Raw genomic sequence first — 14,509 nt, 5'->3', positions numbered from 1 at the left:
TTAACATGTCCCCTTTTGCACATTATTTTCAGGGGTACCATCATTTCTGTCCAGGCCTATTTCATGAGTTTTATTTTTCTTTTTAATTCTGTGGAAGCATGATTGAAAAGCAATGTCTGACTTTCATTTGTTCATTTTCATAGATTTTTTATTTATTATTAATTTTGTCAGATTCAAGTTATTTCTTTGACCATTGTGGGTCTTTCTGTCATTAAATGAGGGGTACCAACAATTTTGACTGTGTGTGTGTGTGTATATATATATGCTGGATATATTTTTACAAGACTCAAAGCCTTCTTCTCCAATCCTCATCAATGTCCACTAGATCAGACTCTGGTGCATATATATTGCCATATGGAGACAGTATAAGTAGTGACCAGACACCTGAGTCTTCTCCCCAGGGGTCGAAGATATAAGGAGACATTTGGAAAGTGTTGTGTTGGTTGACTATGTCATGATCCACCTGCAGTTCTCTAATGTGTATGGCCATCACTGAACTCCTTATTAACTCCCCACTGCCAAATCATGTTACAGAAGGAACTCCTGTTTGGATTGACAGTAGTGGAGTCTTATGATTTTAGCACTCAAGTTCTGGCTTCAAGATCACTAAAGCTATGTGCACATGTAGTTTTAGGTCCTGCGGATTTGGAAAAATCCGCAGGTAAATTCTCAGGTCAAAAGGCTTGTGGATTAGCCTGCGGTTTAGCCCTGCGGTTTCACACCTCTACAATGAAGAAGGTATGAAACTGCAGTGGAATCCGCACAAAGAATTGACATGCTGCGGATTTGAACCTGCAGCAAATCTGCGCAGAAAAATCCGCAGCATGTGCACAGCATTTTTCAGTTTACCATTGAAAACAATGGTACTGTACAACGCACCTAAATCTGCTGCGGACCCGCAGGGCCTGAAACGCGGATCCGCAGCAGAATCCACAATGTGTGCACATAGCCTAACTAAAGAAAGAGTAAGAACCTCCGGGACATCAGCGCTGTTATGCCTAGCTGTGTTTTTGAGGGAGTAAAGGGTCTGCAGCAGTGCGTGCCAGGACATGACACCCACATCAGGCTTTTTATGTACAGCTTTTTTGCCACTCCACTACTATTGTCTGGATCCCTTGGACTTGTAAAGCGAGTGATTAGAGCATAACTTTACTTTATGGATTTTCTTATAATGCAATTCCTGTATACATAATGGGGTGAAAAGTGCTGTACTTTTGAGTATTTATTGTAAGTAAAGAGACTTTGTAGTTTTTGTACAATTTCCTCTAGTCCTGTGATAAATTCTTTCACTTGTAGAACGAGGTGCTTGTATTTTCCTAATATGCATTTGATACTGTATTTTATCTTCTGGATAAGATGACTTCAGTCTGGATGATTTTTTTGACGACATCCCAACTCAGAAGCGTAAGTAAAAAAATATATATGTGACTTCACATTAGAGTAGTAAAATGTGAAAATGTTACACATGTAGCCACAATATTGTGCTAAGAACCATATGGAGAAAAGGATCACTGATACTTGGTACAAACTAATACAATGATATGTAAAAGTTTGGGCACCACCGGTTAAAATTACTGTTTTTGTGAACAGTTAAGCAAGCTGAAAATGAAATAATCTCTAAGAGACCTAAAGTTAAAGATGACACATTTCCTTTATATTTCAGGTGTATGTATGTGTGTGTGTGTGTGTGTATGTGTGTGTGTATATATATATATATATATATATATATATATATATATATATATATATATATATATATATATAATTATACATATACACACAGGTGCTTCTTCCAAAATTAGAATATTATCAAAAAGTTAACTTATTTAGTTCTTCTGTAGAAATCGCAAGAACGCGGGATGCAGTGACGGACGGGAGGCAGAGTAAGGGTTGACAGGTTTATTTACAAGGGAATTCTCCACGCAGGGAGGTAAACAGTTAAACAGTACAGTTGGGTCCATATATATTTGGACAGAGACAACATTTTTCTAATTTTGGTTCTAGACATTACCACAATAAATTTTAAACAAAACAATTCAGATGCAGTTGAAGTTCAGACTTTCAGCTTTCATTTGAGGGGATCCACATTAAAATGGATGAAGGGTTTAGGAGTTTCAGCTCCTTAACATGTGCCACCCTGTTTTTAAAGGGACCAAAAGTAATTGGACAATTTACGCCAAGGCTATTTCATGAAATGTTGTCTCTGTCAAATATATATGGACCTAACTGTATGTATGGCAAAGTGAAGTACAACGGTACAAATAATGACACTTCAGTAGCAAGCGTATCAGGAAGTCCTAACACTGCAGCCCCTACTGTGAACTCATTAGCGCCGGCAACGGCGGTTGCAGTGCCTTTTCCAGGATGGTACTGTAGTCTATGGTCCATCTTCTGGCGGCAGTGGTCAGTCTCCTGTAGCTTCCACTGCCCCTAGTCCATATACTGATGTGGCTAACAAGGGCACGGGCCACAGTCCTGTACGAGCCCAACGTGGCTCCTTAACTATCTTAACTGGTGAAGTCAGGTCACAAGGGTCAGTCGTATGCGGTCCCTCTTGGGAAGCGCGTGTGCGGTACTCACAGTCACGTAGTACAGCACCTGGTTCTCTCTGGCTGTCACTGGACACACACCACACATCCCGCTCTCCCTGGTCCCCGCTGTTGGCGGCGGGCGACGCTGATCTGCTTGGCACTGGTGCTCCCGGCTGGAGCATTACTCTCTGTGGCTTCTGCAACACCCGGCTCAGCTCTGCTCTGTGTGCATGACTCTACATGGCTCTGCTCTGATCTGCATAGCTCCCTCTCTTGATTACTGCTGGGCTCATTGCTTCCTTCAGCACAGCAGTCCCTGCCCTTCTGATTGACTGCAGCCCGCCCTGTCGCAGCGCCAATACTCTGTGTCGGGATGGGGATCGGAGCACACCACTCACCTGACTATGCACTGCTCTGCCCTGCCGCCAAACCCACTTCCTTTGCGTGCTTTCTCTTTCTCCCCTTCCGCCACCCCCTCCGACAGCAGGAAGCCCCTCCTCTTTACAGCTTTCCCCAGGCAACACGGGGAGGTCTGCCTCACTCAGGCTTCACCTCCGGGAACAGTGGATGCAGCCTCTCTAGTTCCTGACCCAGCATGCAGGTACCCGCTGCCTTGTCGACCACCGTACACTTCAATGCAAAAAATAAAACTCATATATAGAGTCATTACAAACAGAGTAATCTATTTCAAGTGTTTATTTCTGTTAATGTTGATGATTATGGCTTACAGCCAATGAAAACCCAGAAGTCATTATCTAAGTAAATTAGAATGTGTCTCTATATATGTCAAAGAATTGGCTGCCCTCTGTGATGTAAGCCGGAGTATTTTCTTTAGTGCACGTAAGCGCTAAGAAGCTGGTTTCTTGCATCTTGGACCGGGTTATGGGTTACTATGAGAGATGGGCGGGTCTGGCTACCCACATACCTCACAATTGAGTGTGGTTACAGCCTTTATAATGGAGGCTGTTGTTTGGCACATGGTCTGTGATTGGAGGCATCCTGTGTCTTTGCTAAGACACTGACTTGAGCGGGCGGATCCGCAGTGCTATATGAATTGTTTGTTTTTCTGTTTTTCATTTTGTGTCATAGAAGGCCATCTTTTGTTTGCTAAAACTTAAGTAGGTTTATGGAGCGAATAAACCTACCGAAGCATTTTATGAAAACCGCTTCCTGTGCTTACCTCAACCCGCAGCCGAAAGAGTAAAACCTTATAAATGGTGTTAAACTTGTGGGCAGCGTTCCAGCAGAGATGTGTGACTGCTACAGGAAGGACTGCATGTCCTTGGTTAAGTCTGTTGCAAGCCAGCAAGCATCACTAGACAAAATGGAGGACCTGCTGAAACACCTGGTCCTGTCGCAGCAACAACAGCAAAAGATCAACAGGCTGTTATTACAGCATTGCCAGCAGGAGCGGCGGCAGCCGATGCACCTTCTGACAGCCGCCATCCAGAGCAGGACGAGTGCTCCAACCCCAAGTCCGGCTGATGATGCCCATGTCTGGAAGGAGGTAAGACTGGCTTTGCGGAAAATGACTCCCGGGATGATGTTGAGACCTTCCTGACAGTGTTTGAAAGGGTCACCGAGAGGGAGAAACTCTCGCCAGAGCAGTGGGCAGAGGTACTGGCGCCATACTGATGGGACAGCCCCAGAAAGCGTACTATGGTTTTGCTTTGCAGGATGCCAAAGAGTATGGCAAGCTAAAAACTGAGATTCTTGCGCACTTTGGGGTGACAATGACCCTCAGGGCCCAGTGGGTTCACTGTTGGGCGTTTCACTGGGACAAACCACCATGCTCCCAAATGTTTGGCCTTTTGCACCTGGTTCAGAAGTGGCTGCAGCCAGAGTTCTCTATGCCTGCTCAGATTGTAGAACGGGTGGTGATGGACTGGTGTGTGCACTCCATGCCGAGGCCTGTACAAACTTGGGTTGCTTAGGGTGATCCCTGGAATGCTGATGAACTGATCGAGAGACACCAGGGGGTTGAAGATTCCGTGGGAGGCAGCCCACTACATACTGGGGGTCCCAACAGAGGACAGAGGCCCAAAAGGGGGTAGGGTGTCCAAGGTCCAAAGGGGTGGGAGAGGTGGTGCCCAAGGTCCCTATGGGTGATATTGTTTGCTGGAGGTGCCACGGCCCAGGCCATATTGCCGCCTGTTGTCCCCTGACCCCTTAGCAGATGGACTGCAACATAGGACACCGATGTTCATATTATGCGTATCCGGCCTGCAGTGTAAACTGTCCACGAAGCAAGGGGTCCTCAAGCATGTCCTGTGAAGGTGAACGGGTGGAAGGTGACAGCACTGCTAGACTCCGGGAGTCTAGTAACCCTTGTGAGGGCCACTCTTCTGCTCCAACTGATCCCGGGGAAAAAAGTCAGAGTGTGGTGCATTCATGGTGATGCTAAGGAGTACCCTGTGGCCAGAGTGGACATTGACACGGCCCACAATACGGAGTCCTATGAGGTCGGCATCATTTGGGACTTGTTACACCCTATTATTATAGGGTGAGACTTTTGTTTATTTTGGTATCTGTGGGGGAAGGGTTCTGAGTTCGCTGGCTTGAATAGGGAACCAGTAAATCCTAGTAAGGTATCGCTACACCCAGAGGCAGACGGGTTTCCCTTTTGTGTCTGTGGGGGATGAGGAGGAAGTGTCCCCTAAGTCTGACATTCCGGAGTTAAGGGTGACCAGTGAGAATTTTGGGTTTGCTCAACGTAGGGACCTAATTCTGAGCGAAGCCTTTAATAACGTCACTGTCATAAATGGGGTTGCACAGGAGCTGACACAAGGTTTCCTAATTTTATGATGAGTGGGGAGTTGTTGTATTGGGTCACGAAAGTGAGGGAGGAGCTGGTGGAACAGCTAATAGTGCCAGGGCGCTATAGATGGAAGGTATTTGATATGGCCCATTCACACGTCTTGGGGGGGGACATCTGGGAGTGGAAAAAAACGCGAGAACGGATTGTGCAGAGGTTCTATTGGCCTGGGTGTCACCGGGAAATTGTAAATTATTGCAGGTCCTGCCCTATGTGTCAGTTAACTGCCCCCACCTCTCGCTTTCGAAGTCTACTCGTGCCAATGCCCATTATTGAAGTACCGTTTGAGAGGTTGCTGTGGACTTGGTCGTCCCCTGGTGAAATCTGCTTGTGACTATGTGGTGTAGTTACCACTATGTCAGCTAGGGGGCGCTGTGTGGGTGTCCCAGGACGGGTGTACAGGCACATTCAGTGTGGTAACAGGAGCAGGGTCCTAAATGACCATTATGGGTCTCAAGGTGGGTGGCCTTGGGATGCAGGCTCCAGGGTGTATTGATCAGCAGAGGTACTGCTGATCTTTCTGTTACACTGTTTCAGGGAAGCCTGTGTGTGTCTATACAACCTTTAGTGATGTCATAGCCATGTGATCACCTGTGGGTGTGGTTACAGGGCTATGTAATTGAGGTGTTTGGCACATGTGAGAGAGTGGAGGGAGTCTGTCAGAGTGTGGACAGACTTCCATGTGTCCAGGTGGGACACTACAGAGAGTGGTCTGTGTTCCAAGGAAGGAGAAGCCTTCCTGTGTCTGCGGCTGCAGATAGAGCGCTGCTCTGGACATTGCCCTGGCCTATGTATATTAGGACAGACTTCCATGTGTCCAGGCGGGACACTACAGAGGTTGTATGTGGGGAGGACTAGACCTCCCAGCATGTGCAGAGACTCTCGGTCCGAGTCTGAAGCCACGGACGTTTATGGTTTTTTGTGCCTAAGCTAGAGGCTATTTTGGTGATATGCTGAGTTATGGTTTATGGAGCAAATAAACCTCATGAACTTTGGGAAGAACCTGCCTCATGTTTGTCTCCCGCTGCACCTGAGCGAGTCACATCCCTACAATTGGTGACAGACTGCGGGCAGCGACTCCCAGAAGCACGTGTGGCAGTGCTGGCGATTCTGAGCCAGGAGAGCAGACTGTCTGACAACCGTGAGTAATACTGACTGAGATCAGAGAAAGTGACTGTATTAATATTTGTGGGATACCTCTGGAGGAGAAGAGGCGTCCAGGAACCTGTGTGGCCGACACAGGTAACAGACAGGAGTCTGTGTTGCACTGACCAGGGTCAGTGAGAGACTGTGTTCCTGGAGGGGTCAGTGAGCAAGGTCCTGGAGGGTCAGTGTTGGGAGGTTCTGGGAGAGGAATCGGATCCCTGGAACACGTGCTATGACCTTGCACCTGGTGAGGCGTGTGTTGGGCAGTCTCAGGCGGAGACGGATGTCCTGAAGAGCACCCGCTGAGCCCCTGGACCTGGTGAGGCTGGTGTGTTGGGACACCCTGGGAGGAGGGTCGGCTCCCTGAATAGCACCCGGTGTGCCCTGTGTGTTGGACGGTCTCAGGTGGAGACGGTACGTCCTGAGTGGCACACGAACAGGACATGTGAGAGACTGTGCATGTGTTTTTTTTCTTTTTTTTTTCTTTTCCTCTGCAAAACCTGAAGGTGCTTGCTGTGGCTCAGTGGGGTCACGAAGGTCTCGCAGCACAAGGACCTGGTGTTTTCTTTTTGGGATCTGCCCTGGGAGCATTGGTAGCAGACGCTGTCTGTCTACACCATCCTGCTGCAGCTTTATTGCATGTGACTAAGCGGATACAGTAGTTGTGGCTTTACACAACTATTAAGGGTGAGTACCCTGTATTATTGCTGCATATCCCATTATACCTGCACTGGTAAGGCCCTATGGGCGCACTTTTGTGGCTTTTTTATCTTTGAAGGTGACAAGCGGCTTCCGGTGGATCGGCGGGTCCACGAAGATGGCGCAGCAGGAGCTGCAGTGACACCAGCCGCTGTGTATGTGTGTGAACAGCAGCCGGAGGTGCCGGTGATCAGTGACAGCAGGAGCTGTGGTGGTGCCAGCAAAGACTTGTGTGGTATCGTTAAAAGACAAACTGTACTGTGTGAACTGTGGCCTAAGAGGTTCTGCAGGACGGACATGGGGAAATCCCAAAAGGGGGCGGTGACCCAAAAGGGGGCGGTGACCCAAATTGGAGTGGTAACCCAAAAAGGGGTGGAAACCCAAAAGGGGGCGGTGACCCAAATTGGAGTGGTAACCCAAAAAGGGGTGGAGTCCCAAAAGGGGGCGGTGACCCAAATTGGAGTGGTAACCCAAAAAGGGGTGGAGTTCCAAAAGGGGGCGGTGACCCAAATTGGAGTGGCAACCCAAAGTGGGGTGGTGGTCCAGAAAGTGGCCAAGTGTGAAGAAGTGACAGCACTGGGTGACTCAGTAGGTATGTCTGGAGTACCGCAGTGTATGTGGAGGTCTTTTTTAGAATGTGGAATATCCTTTCCAGGTAGTAATGATGGGCCACAGATGTGTACAGTGATGCTGCACCGGGAAGGAGCCTTTGGTCGGCTGGACTCAGAGAGTCAGGTGACTCTGACAGGAACGCCTCTCGTTTTCTCTCTGACCGAGAAAAACGTCAGGGTTCGCTGTAAACACGGGGTCACGGTGAACTACGCAGTAGACACAGTAGTGTTTGAGGGGACCAAAGGTGGTGAGTGCCAAGGTAGAGGAATACCACGGGACTTAGTCTATGCCTGGGAGAGGGGCCGGGACTTTCTTTTGTTTGATGACGTTTGGTCTGACGATGGAGATGCTTCGACTGTGGGACAAGCGGACACTGAGACAGTGACGGCTCCTGACATGGACAGGTCAGAGGTAGAACTGACCAGAGGAAGAAGTACATCTGCCCAACTGACGGACCTGACGTCTCGTGATAAGACAGATGGTGGGCTGGGAGATGAGACGACTGGACTAGACACATTGGTGCTGGACGGTAACTGGAGGGTTCACTCGACTGGGGTGACTGACCCAGTGGTACCCTTTAACGATATAATTAAAGAGGTAGTAGTGAGACACGTGATGGACAAAAGAGAGCAGGATCGTGAGATACAGCTGATAAAGGAGACTGTAACAGAACATGTCGAACGGGAAAGAGTCCTAAGGCAAGCAGCTGAGCACAGAGTGGATGAGCTGGAGAAGGAAGTCTCTGAGCTCAGAGGTCACCTGTCAGCGTGTAAAACCATGAACAAGACCCTGTTGGAAGATATGGAGGTGCTCAGAGAGGCCCAAGAGAAGCATCAACAGGAGATTCTCAGGAGAGAGGATCAGCGTCGCTATCTGGCAGAGGAGCGAGATAAAGTTCTGCAAGAACTCAGTGGAGTAGTAAAAGGTCTTCTACAGGAGAAGTGGATGGGAGAAGACGTACAGCGGCCTTGCCCGACTGATAGCAAGGCAGAACTGCCAAAGCCCATCTTGGAAAAGGGTCCTGAAGACTGTAAATCTCAGGAAGATGGTGAGCCAAGAGCTGCACAAGACAGTCACCCGGTCTTGGCAGATACCTTTAGGGAAGTGTCCGTGGGGAACCCAGAGCCATCTGTCCAGGATGAGAGCAAGTCCATGACCTTCAAGTGCGTGATGGAGGTACCCGAAGACGTGCGAGAAGCGTGTGCCAGCGAAGGTGTGCATGAGACCTTTAAAAAGGCAGTAAAGGCCTATAGTGTGAGCTGGGCACCAGAAACAGACCAGTTGGTGATACTGGCAGAAACGGAAGACACAGAGAGAAGGGTGGCTGTCCTGAAGGAGATGCACCTACAATGTCTCCGCACGAAACAGATGCTCGTGAAGCGTAATTGGAAAGCCGCTCGACGTCTGGAGCTTGCAAGGGAAGCACAAAGTCGGCTGGGCTTTGTGGAAGACATAATTCTGGTGCCCAGAAATCTGGTGGGGAAAGTCGTTGGCAGACTTGGAAAGGTGATGCAGGAGATGGTGAATCGATCCTGTGTGAAGAGAGTGAGGATCCCACCTGCTGGTGAAATCCAAGTCGTTATTGAAGATGACATGGTTCCTGTCATTGTGGTTGGTTCGGTGGAAAGCATTGGGAAGCTTCGCATGCTCCTGGAATATCGGGTAGCGTACCTGAAGGAGATTGAGCAGCTAAGACAGGATCGACTGCAGATGAATGAGCAGATAGAGAACGTCAGGTGGCGTCCCCCTCCAACCCAAGGTGTAAGGACCCGAAGGGATCCTCCAAGGAATGAAAGGACAGGTAGTCGAAGGCAAGAACGTCGAGAGTCCGCAAGTGGCCGTTCTAATCTTTGTAACATAGGCACGAGACTCGGTGGTGGACATAGCGACAGAGGGTCAGACTCAGACCAGCCAGTTGGCCCAGCTGGACGTGGGACTCATGACCGTGCGAACTGGGAGAGCCAGCCAGTGAGAGAAAGGTCACGTGATGAAGCACACTGCAGACAGGTGGAGACTAAAGAGTGTCTGGTCACACTGACGGACGTTGACGGGAAGGCCAAAGCCCAAGGCCGAGATACTGACCGCTGGGGGCAGGGGAGGCCTAACGTAAATATGCAGTATGACTACTGAAACAGACGGAGATGGTCCTCCCGACTGGTAGGGCAAGGTGACATGGGTGCCAGGTCTCAAGATCCCTGGGTGATGTCATGTGTTCAACCCCACAAGTTTGAACAGAGGGGGGAGGTATGTGGTGTAGTTACCACTATGTCAGCTAGGGGGCGCTGTGTGGGTGTCCCAGGACGGGTGTACAGGCACATTCAGTGTGGTAACAGGAGCAGGGTCCTAAATGACCATTATGGGTCTCAAGGTGGGTGGCCTTGGGATGCAGGCTCCAGGGTGTATTGATCAGCAGAGGTACTGCTGATCTTTCTGTTACACTGTGTCAGGGAAGCCTGTGTGTGTCTATACAACCTTTAGTGATGTCATAGCCATGTGATCACCTGTGGGTGTGGTTACAGGGCTATGTAATTGAGGTGTTTGGCACATGTGAGAGAGTGGAGGGAGTCTGTCAGAGTGTGGACAGACTTCCATGTGTCCAGGTGGGACACTACAGAGAGTGGTCTGTGTTCCAAGGAAGGAGAAGCCTTCCTGTGTCTGCGGCTGCAGATAGAGCGCTGCTCTGGACATTGCCCTGGCCTATGTATATTAGGACAGACTTCCATGTGTCCAGGCGGGACACTACAGAGGTTGTATGTGGGGGAGGACTACACCTCCCAGCATGTGCAGAGACTCTCGGTCCGAGTCTGAAGCCACGGACGTTTATGGTTTTTTGTGCCTAAGCTAGAGGCTATTTTGGTGATATGCTGAGTTATGGTTTATGGAGCAAATAAACCTCATGAACTTTGGGAAGAACCTGCCTCATGATTGTCTCCCGCTGCACCTGAGCGAGTCACATCCCTACACCATCAATACATATTGGTCATCATGGACTATGCCACACGCTATCCTGAGACAATTCCCCTTACAAAATCTTCTGCAAAGAGTATAGCCCACGTGTTGGTCCATGGTTTTTCCTGGACAGGTTTTCCAAAGGAGATCCTGACCTACCAGTGAACACCTTTTATGAGTAAGGTGATGAGGGAGTTATGCAAGGTCCTGCAAATCTCCCAGTTGAAGACTTCAGTGTACCATCCTCAGACAGATGGCCTTGTCGACAGGTTTAATAAAACGCTGAAGAGCATGCTGAGGAAAGCCATAGAAAAGGATGTTAGAGACTGGGACTGTCTCTTGCCATATCTGTTCTCCATCCGTGAGGTTCCACAGGCCTCTACGGGTTCTCAACATTCGAACTTCTGTATGGCCGACATCCGCGAGGTCTCCTGGATATAGCCAAGGGAAGCTGAAGTCACGCCCCACAGAAGCGTCATCAGATACGTGGCATTGATGGAGCAGAGGATTGCGAAGGTGATGCCCATCGTAAAAGGACATCTCCAGGCACAAGAAGCTCAGGCCAGGGTCTACAACCTATAAAAATAAACTAGGCACTCAACTTAAAGATATATTTTTTTGTCTTTTAATGTAGTCAAGGCAAAACATTTCGGCCACATTTGGCCTTTATCAATTACAAACATTAAGGAATATAAGAGTTGTTGTTAAACCCGATTGTCCTGGTCCCAAAGCATGATGGGGGAGTGGAGGTACTGCAAAGACTATCAAAAGTTGAATGAGGTCTTCAAGTTCGACACACATCTTATGCCACCCGTCGATGAGCTGATTGAGAGACTTGGGCCCGAAAGGTACATAACCACCTTGGATTTGATGAATGGCTATTGGCAGTTCCCCATGGCACAGGGAGCCAAGGAGAAGACTGCTTTTCTACACCGGACGGATGCTTCTAGTATGACCGGAAGCAGTTTGGACTGCAGAGGCCCCAGAGACCTTCCAGAGAGCTATGGATAGAATTCTTTCACCCCCATAAGCAATATGCAGCGGCATACCTGGACGACATTGTTGTCTTCAGCCCGGACTGGGAGAGTCATCTGGAAAAGGTCCAGGTGGTGTTTGATGCTCTAAGGCAGGGTTCCCCAACTCCAGTCCTCAAGGCCCACCAACAGATCATGTTTTCAGGATTTCCTTAGTATTGCTTAGCTGATAATTGCTTCACCTGTGCAATACAGAGGAAATCCTGAAAACATGACCTGTTGATGGGCCTTGAGGACTGGAGTTGGGGAACCCTGCTCTAAGGAAGGTGGGGTTTTCAGTCAACCTGAAGAAGTGTGCCTTGGGGAAAGAAGAAGCAAAATACCAGGGATATGTAGTGGGGAGAGGCGAGATAAAAACCAAATCAGTAAATTGGAGGCAATCCAAACATGGCCGAGACCACTGTCAAAGTAAGTTACAGCCTTCCTGAGAATCGTGTAGTAACAGGAGGTTCATCCCGAACTTCGCCATGATGGCTATGCTCCTGACTGACCTCCTTAAGGGGACGAAATCAGTAATGGTCAAATGGTCTGAAAAGGCAGAGATTGCATTTCAAAAAATGAAAGGAGCTCTGTGTAAAGCGTCGCTTTTGGTGGCCCCCGACTTTAAAAAAGAGTTTGTACTCCAAACAGATGGCTCAGATGTCGGTTTAGGAGCAGTTCTGTCTCAGGAGATATATACGGGGAGGAGCACCCTTTTCTCTACCTGAGTAGGAAGCTTTCCTCATGTGAGAGGAATTATTCGGTCATAGAGAAGGTGTGCTTGGCCATAAAGTGTGCGGTGGACACATTACGGTACTATCAGGTAGGACATATGTTTAGATTGGTAACCATCCCAGACTCAGATGGATGAGCAATAGGTGGACCTAAACTGGTCCCTTTATAATTATTTATTTTTTTCTTTTTTTGTGCTGCTTTGTCATACCTTTTAGTGCATAATCTTTGGATTCCGTCATTTTGCTATATCCTGGTACAATTCCCCCATATTCCTGCTTGGTTAGCGATACTCTGTATTTATATAATAATCTTTTGTTATTTATGTAATAAATTATGTTTCTTTAAAAATACTCTTGACCTTCGCCTTTTTACACTGTACTGTCACACTTAGCGATGTACCAGCGATCCCGACCAGCGATATGATGCGATCAGGATCGCTGGTACATCGCTAAGTGGTCGCTAGTGAGCTGCCACACAGGCAGATCTCACCAGCGACATCGCAGGGGTCGGGGGTCACTACTTACCTGTCAGACGAGGCGATCCTGCGTCCTCCCGGCCGCCTCCACGCGTCGCTCGTCGTCACAGCAGGAAGCGCCGCAGGAAGCTGACGACGAGAAACAGTCCTGAACGTTCTTGCGCGATCAGCGATAACCAGCGGGGGAGCGGGTCGTAGGTAAGTATCAGACACAGCGATATCGCTAGCAATATCGCTATAACGTCACAAGTTATAGCGATATTGCTAGCAATATCTCTTAGGGTGACAGGCCCTTAAGAGAGGTTATTGGTGATATTGATTTTTAGAGTTTAATCTACCATCCAACTTGTTTAGACCTAATCTGGGATATATTTGCGCTTGGGTAATAAAGATGCAGAGTGCTTAAAATTTTGCATCGGCCCATTCTCCTTTTAGTAATTTTTAAAATGGAAAAGATTACTATATATTTGTCTCAAATACAAAGGAAATGTGTCTTCTTTAACTTTAGCCCTTTTTAGAGCTCATTTCATCTCAACTTGCTTAACTGTTCACAATAAGGGTATGTTCACACTGGGTGTTTTGCTGCTTTTTTTCTGCAGCAAAACCTGATTTCTTGCAGAAAAGAAGCTGCGGAAAAAACGCAGTTTTTGGTGCGTTTTTTTGCGTGCGGTTTTGGTGCGTTTTTTGGGCAAACTTGTGTCTTTGTCCATGCTAATGTCCATGACTTTTCAGCAGCAAAAACGCTGCAGATAATAATACCTGCATTTTTGCTGCGTTTTTGCAACGCCCATTCAAGCCACTGGGTGAAAAACGTTGCTAAAACTCTGAAAGAAGTGAGTTGCTCTATGTAAAAAAAAAAAAAATAATAAAAAAAAAAAAGCAGCAAAGCACAAAATCCTGATGACAAAAAAAATAATGTGTGTGCATGAGATTTCTGAAATCTAGGCTTTGCTGGTACTGTAAAAAGCAGCTGAAAATTAGCATAAAAAAGCAACAAAAAACGCATCAAAAATGCCCAGTGTGAACATAACCTTACAGTAATTTTTTTTTAACCAGGGGTGCCCAATCTTTTAAATGCCACTGTATATGTGTGTAGTCCGAACACAACTCTGATAGTACAGAAACATATAGTCATTGTCATTAGGTTGAATTTCATAACCCTAAATTAGCTGGCACAGACACAGTGAAGGAAATAATTATTTGATCCCTTGTTGATTTTGTAAATTTGCCCACTGACAAAGACCTGAACAGTCTATTATTTTAAGGGTGGGTTAATTTTAACATTGAGAGATAGAATATAAAAAAATCCAGAAAATCACATTGTATAAATGATATAAATTTATTTGCATTTTGCAGTGAGAAATAAGTATTTGATCCCTTACCAACCATTAAGAGTTCTAGCTCCTAAAGACCAATTAGACTCTCCTAATCAACTTGTTACCTGCATTAAAGATAGCTGTCTTACATAGTCACCTTTATAAAAGACTCCTGTCCACAGACTCAATTAATCAGTCAGACTCTAAGGCCTGTTTCA

The 14,509-nt window shown here is 47.4% G+C and overlaps 1 protein-coding gene across 5 annotated transcripts in view; it reads left to right on the top strand.

Annotated features, from left to right (window-relative positions):
* The window catches only part of CD99L2 (CD99 molecule like 2), a 200,324-nt gene that overhangs the window by 114,150 nt on the left and 71,665 nt on the right, over positions 1–14,509 (top strand). For all 5 annotated transcript variants that reach the window (XM_073543615.1, XM_073543616.1, XM_073543614.1 and 2 more), the window contains exon 4: positions 1,357–1,404. In XM_073543615.1, coding sequence (XP_073399716.1) covers positions 1,357–1,404 — 48 coding nt within the window. The remainder of the gene's footprint in view (positions 1–1,356; positions 1,405–14,509) is intronic.

This window comes from Dendrobates tinctorius, unplaced genomic scaffold, assembly GCF_039654945.1.
Source record: "Dendrobates tinctorius isolate UK_male_01 unplaced genomic scaffold, ASM3965494v1 ptg000133l, whole genome shotgun sequence".
Taxonomy (NCBI): domain Eukaryota; kingdom Metazoa; phylum Chordata; class Amphibia; order Anura; family Dendrobatidae; genus Dendrobates; species Dendrobates tinctorius.
This window is presented reverse-complemented; position numbering and strand designations above follow the sequence as displayed.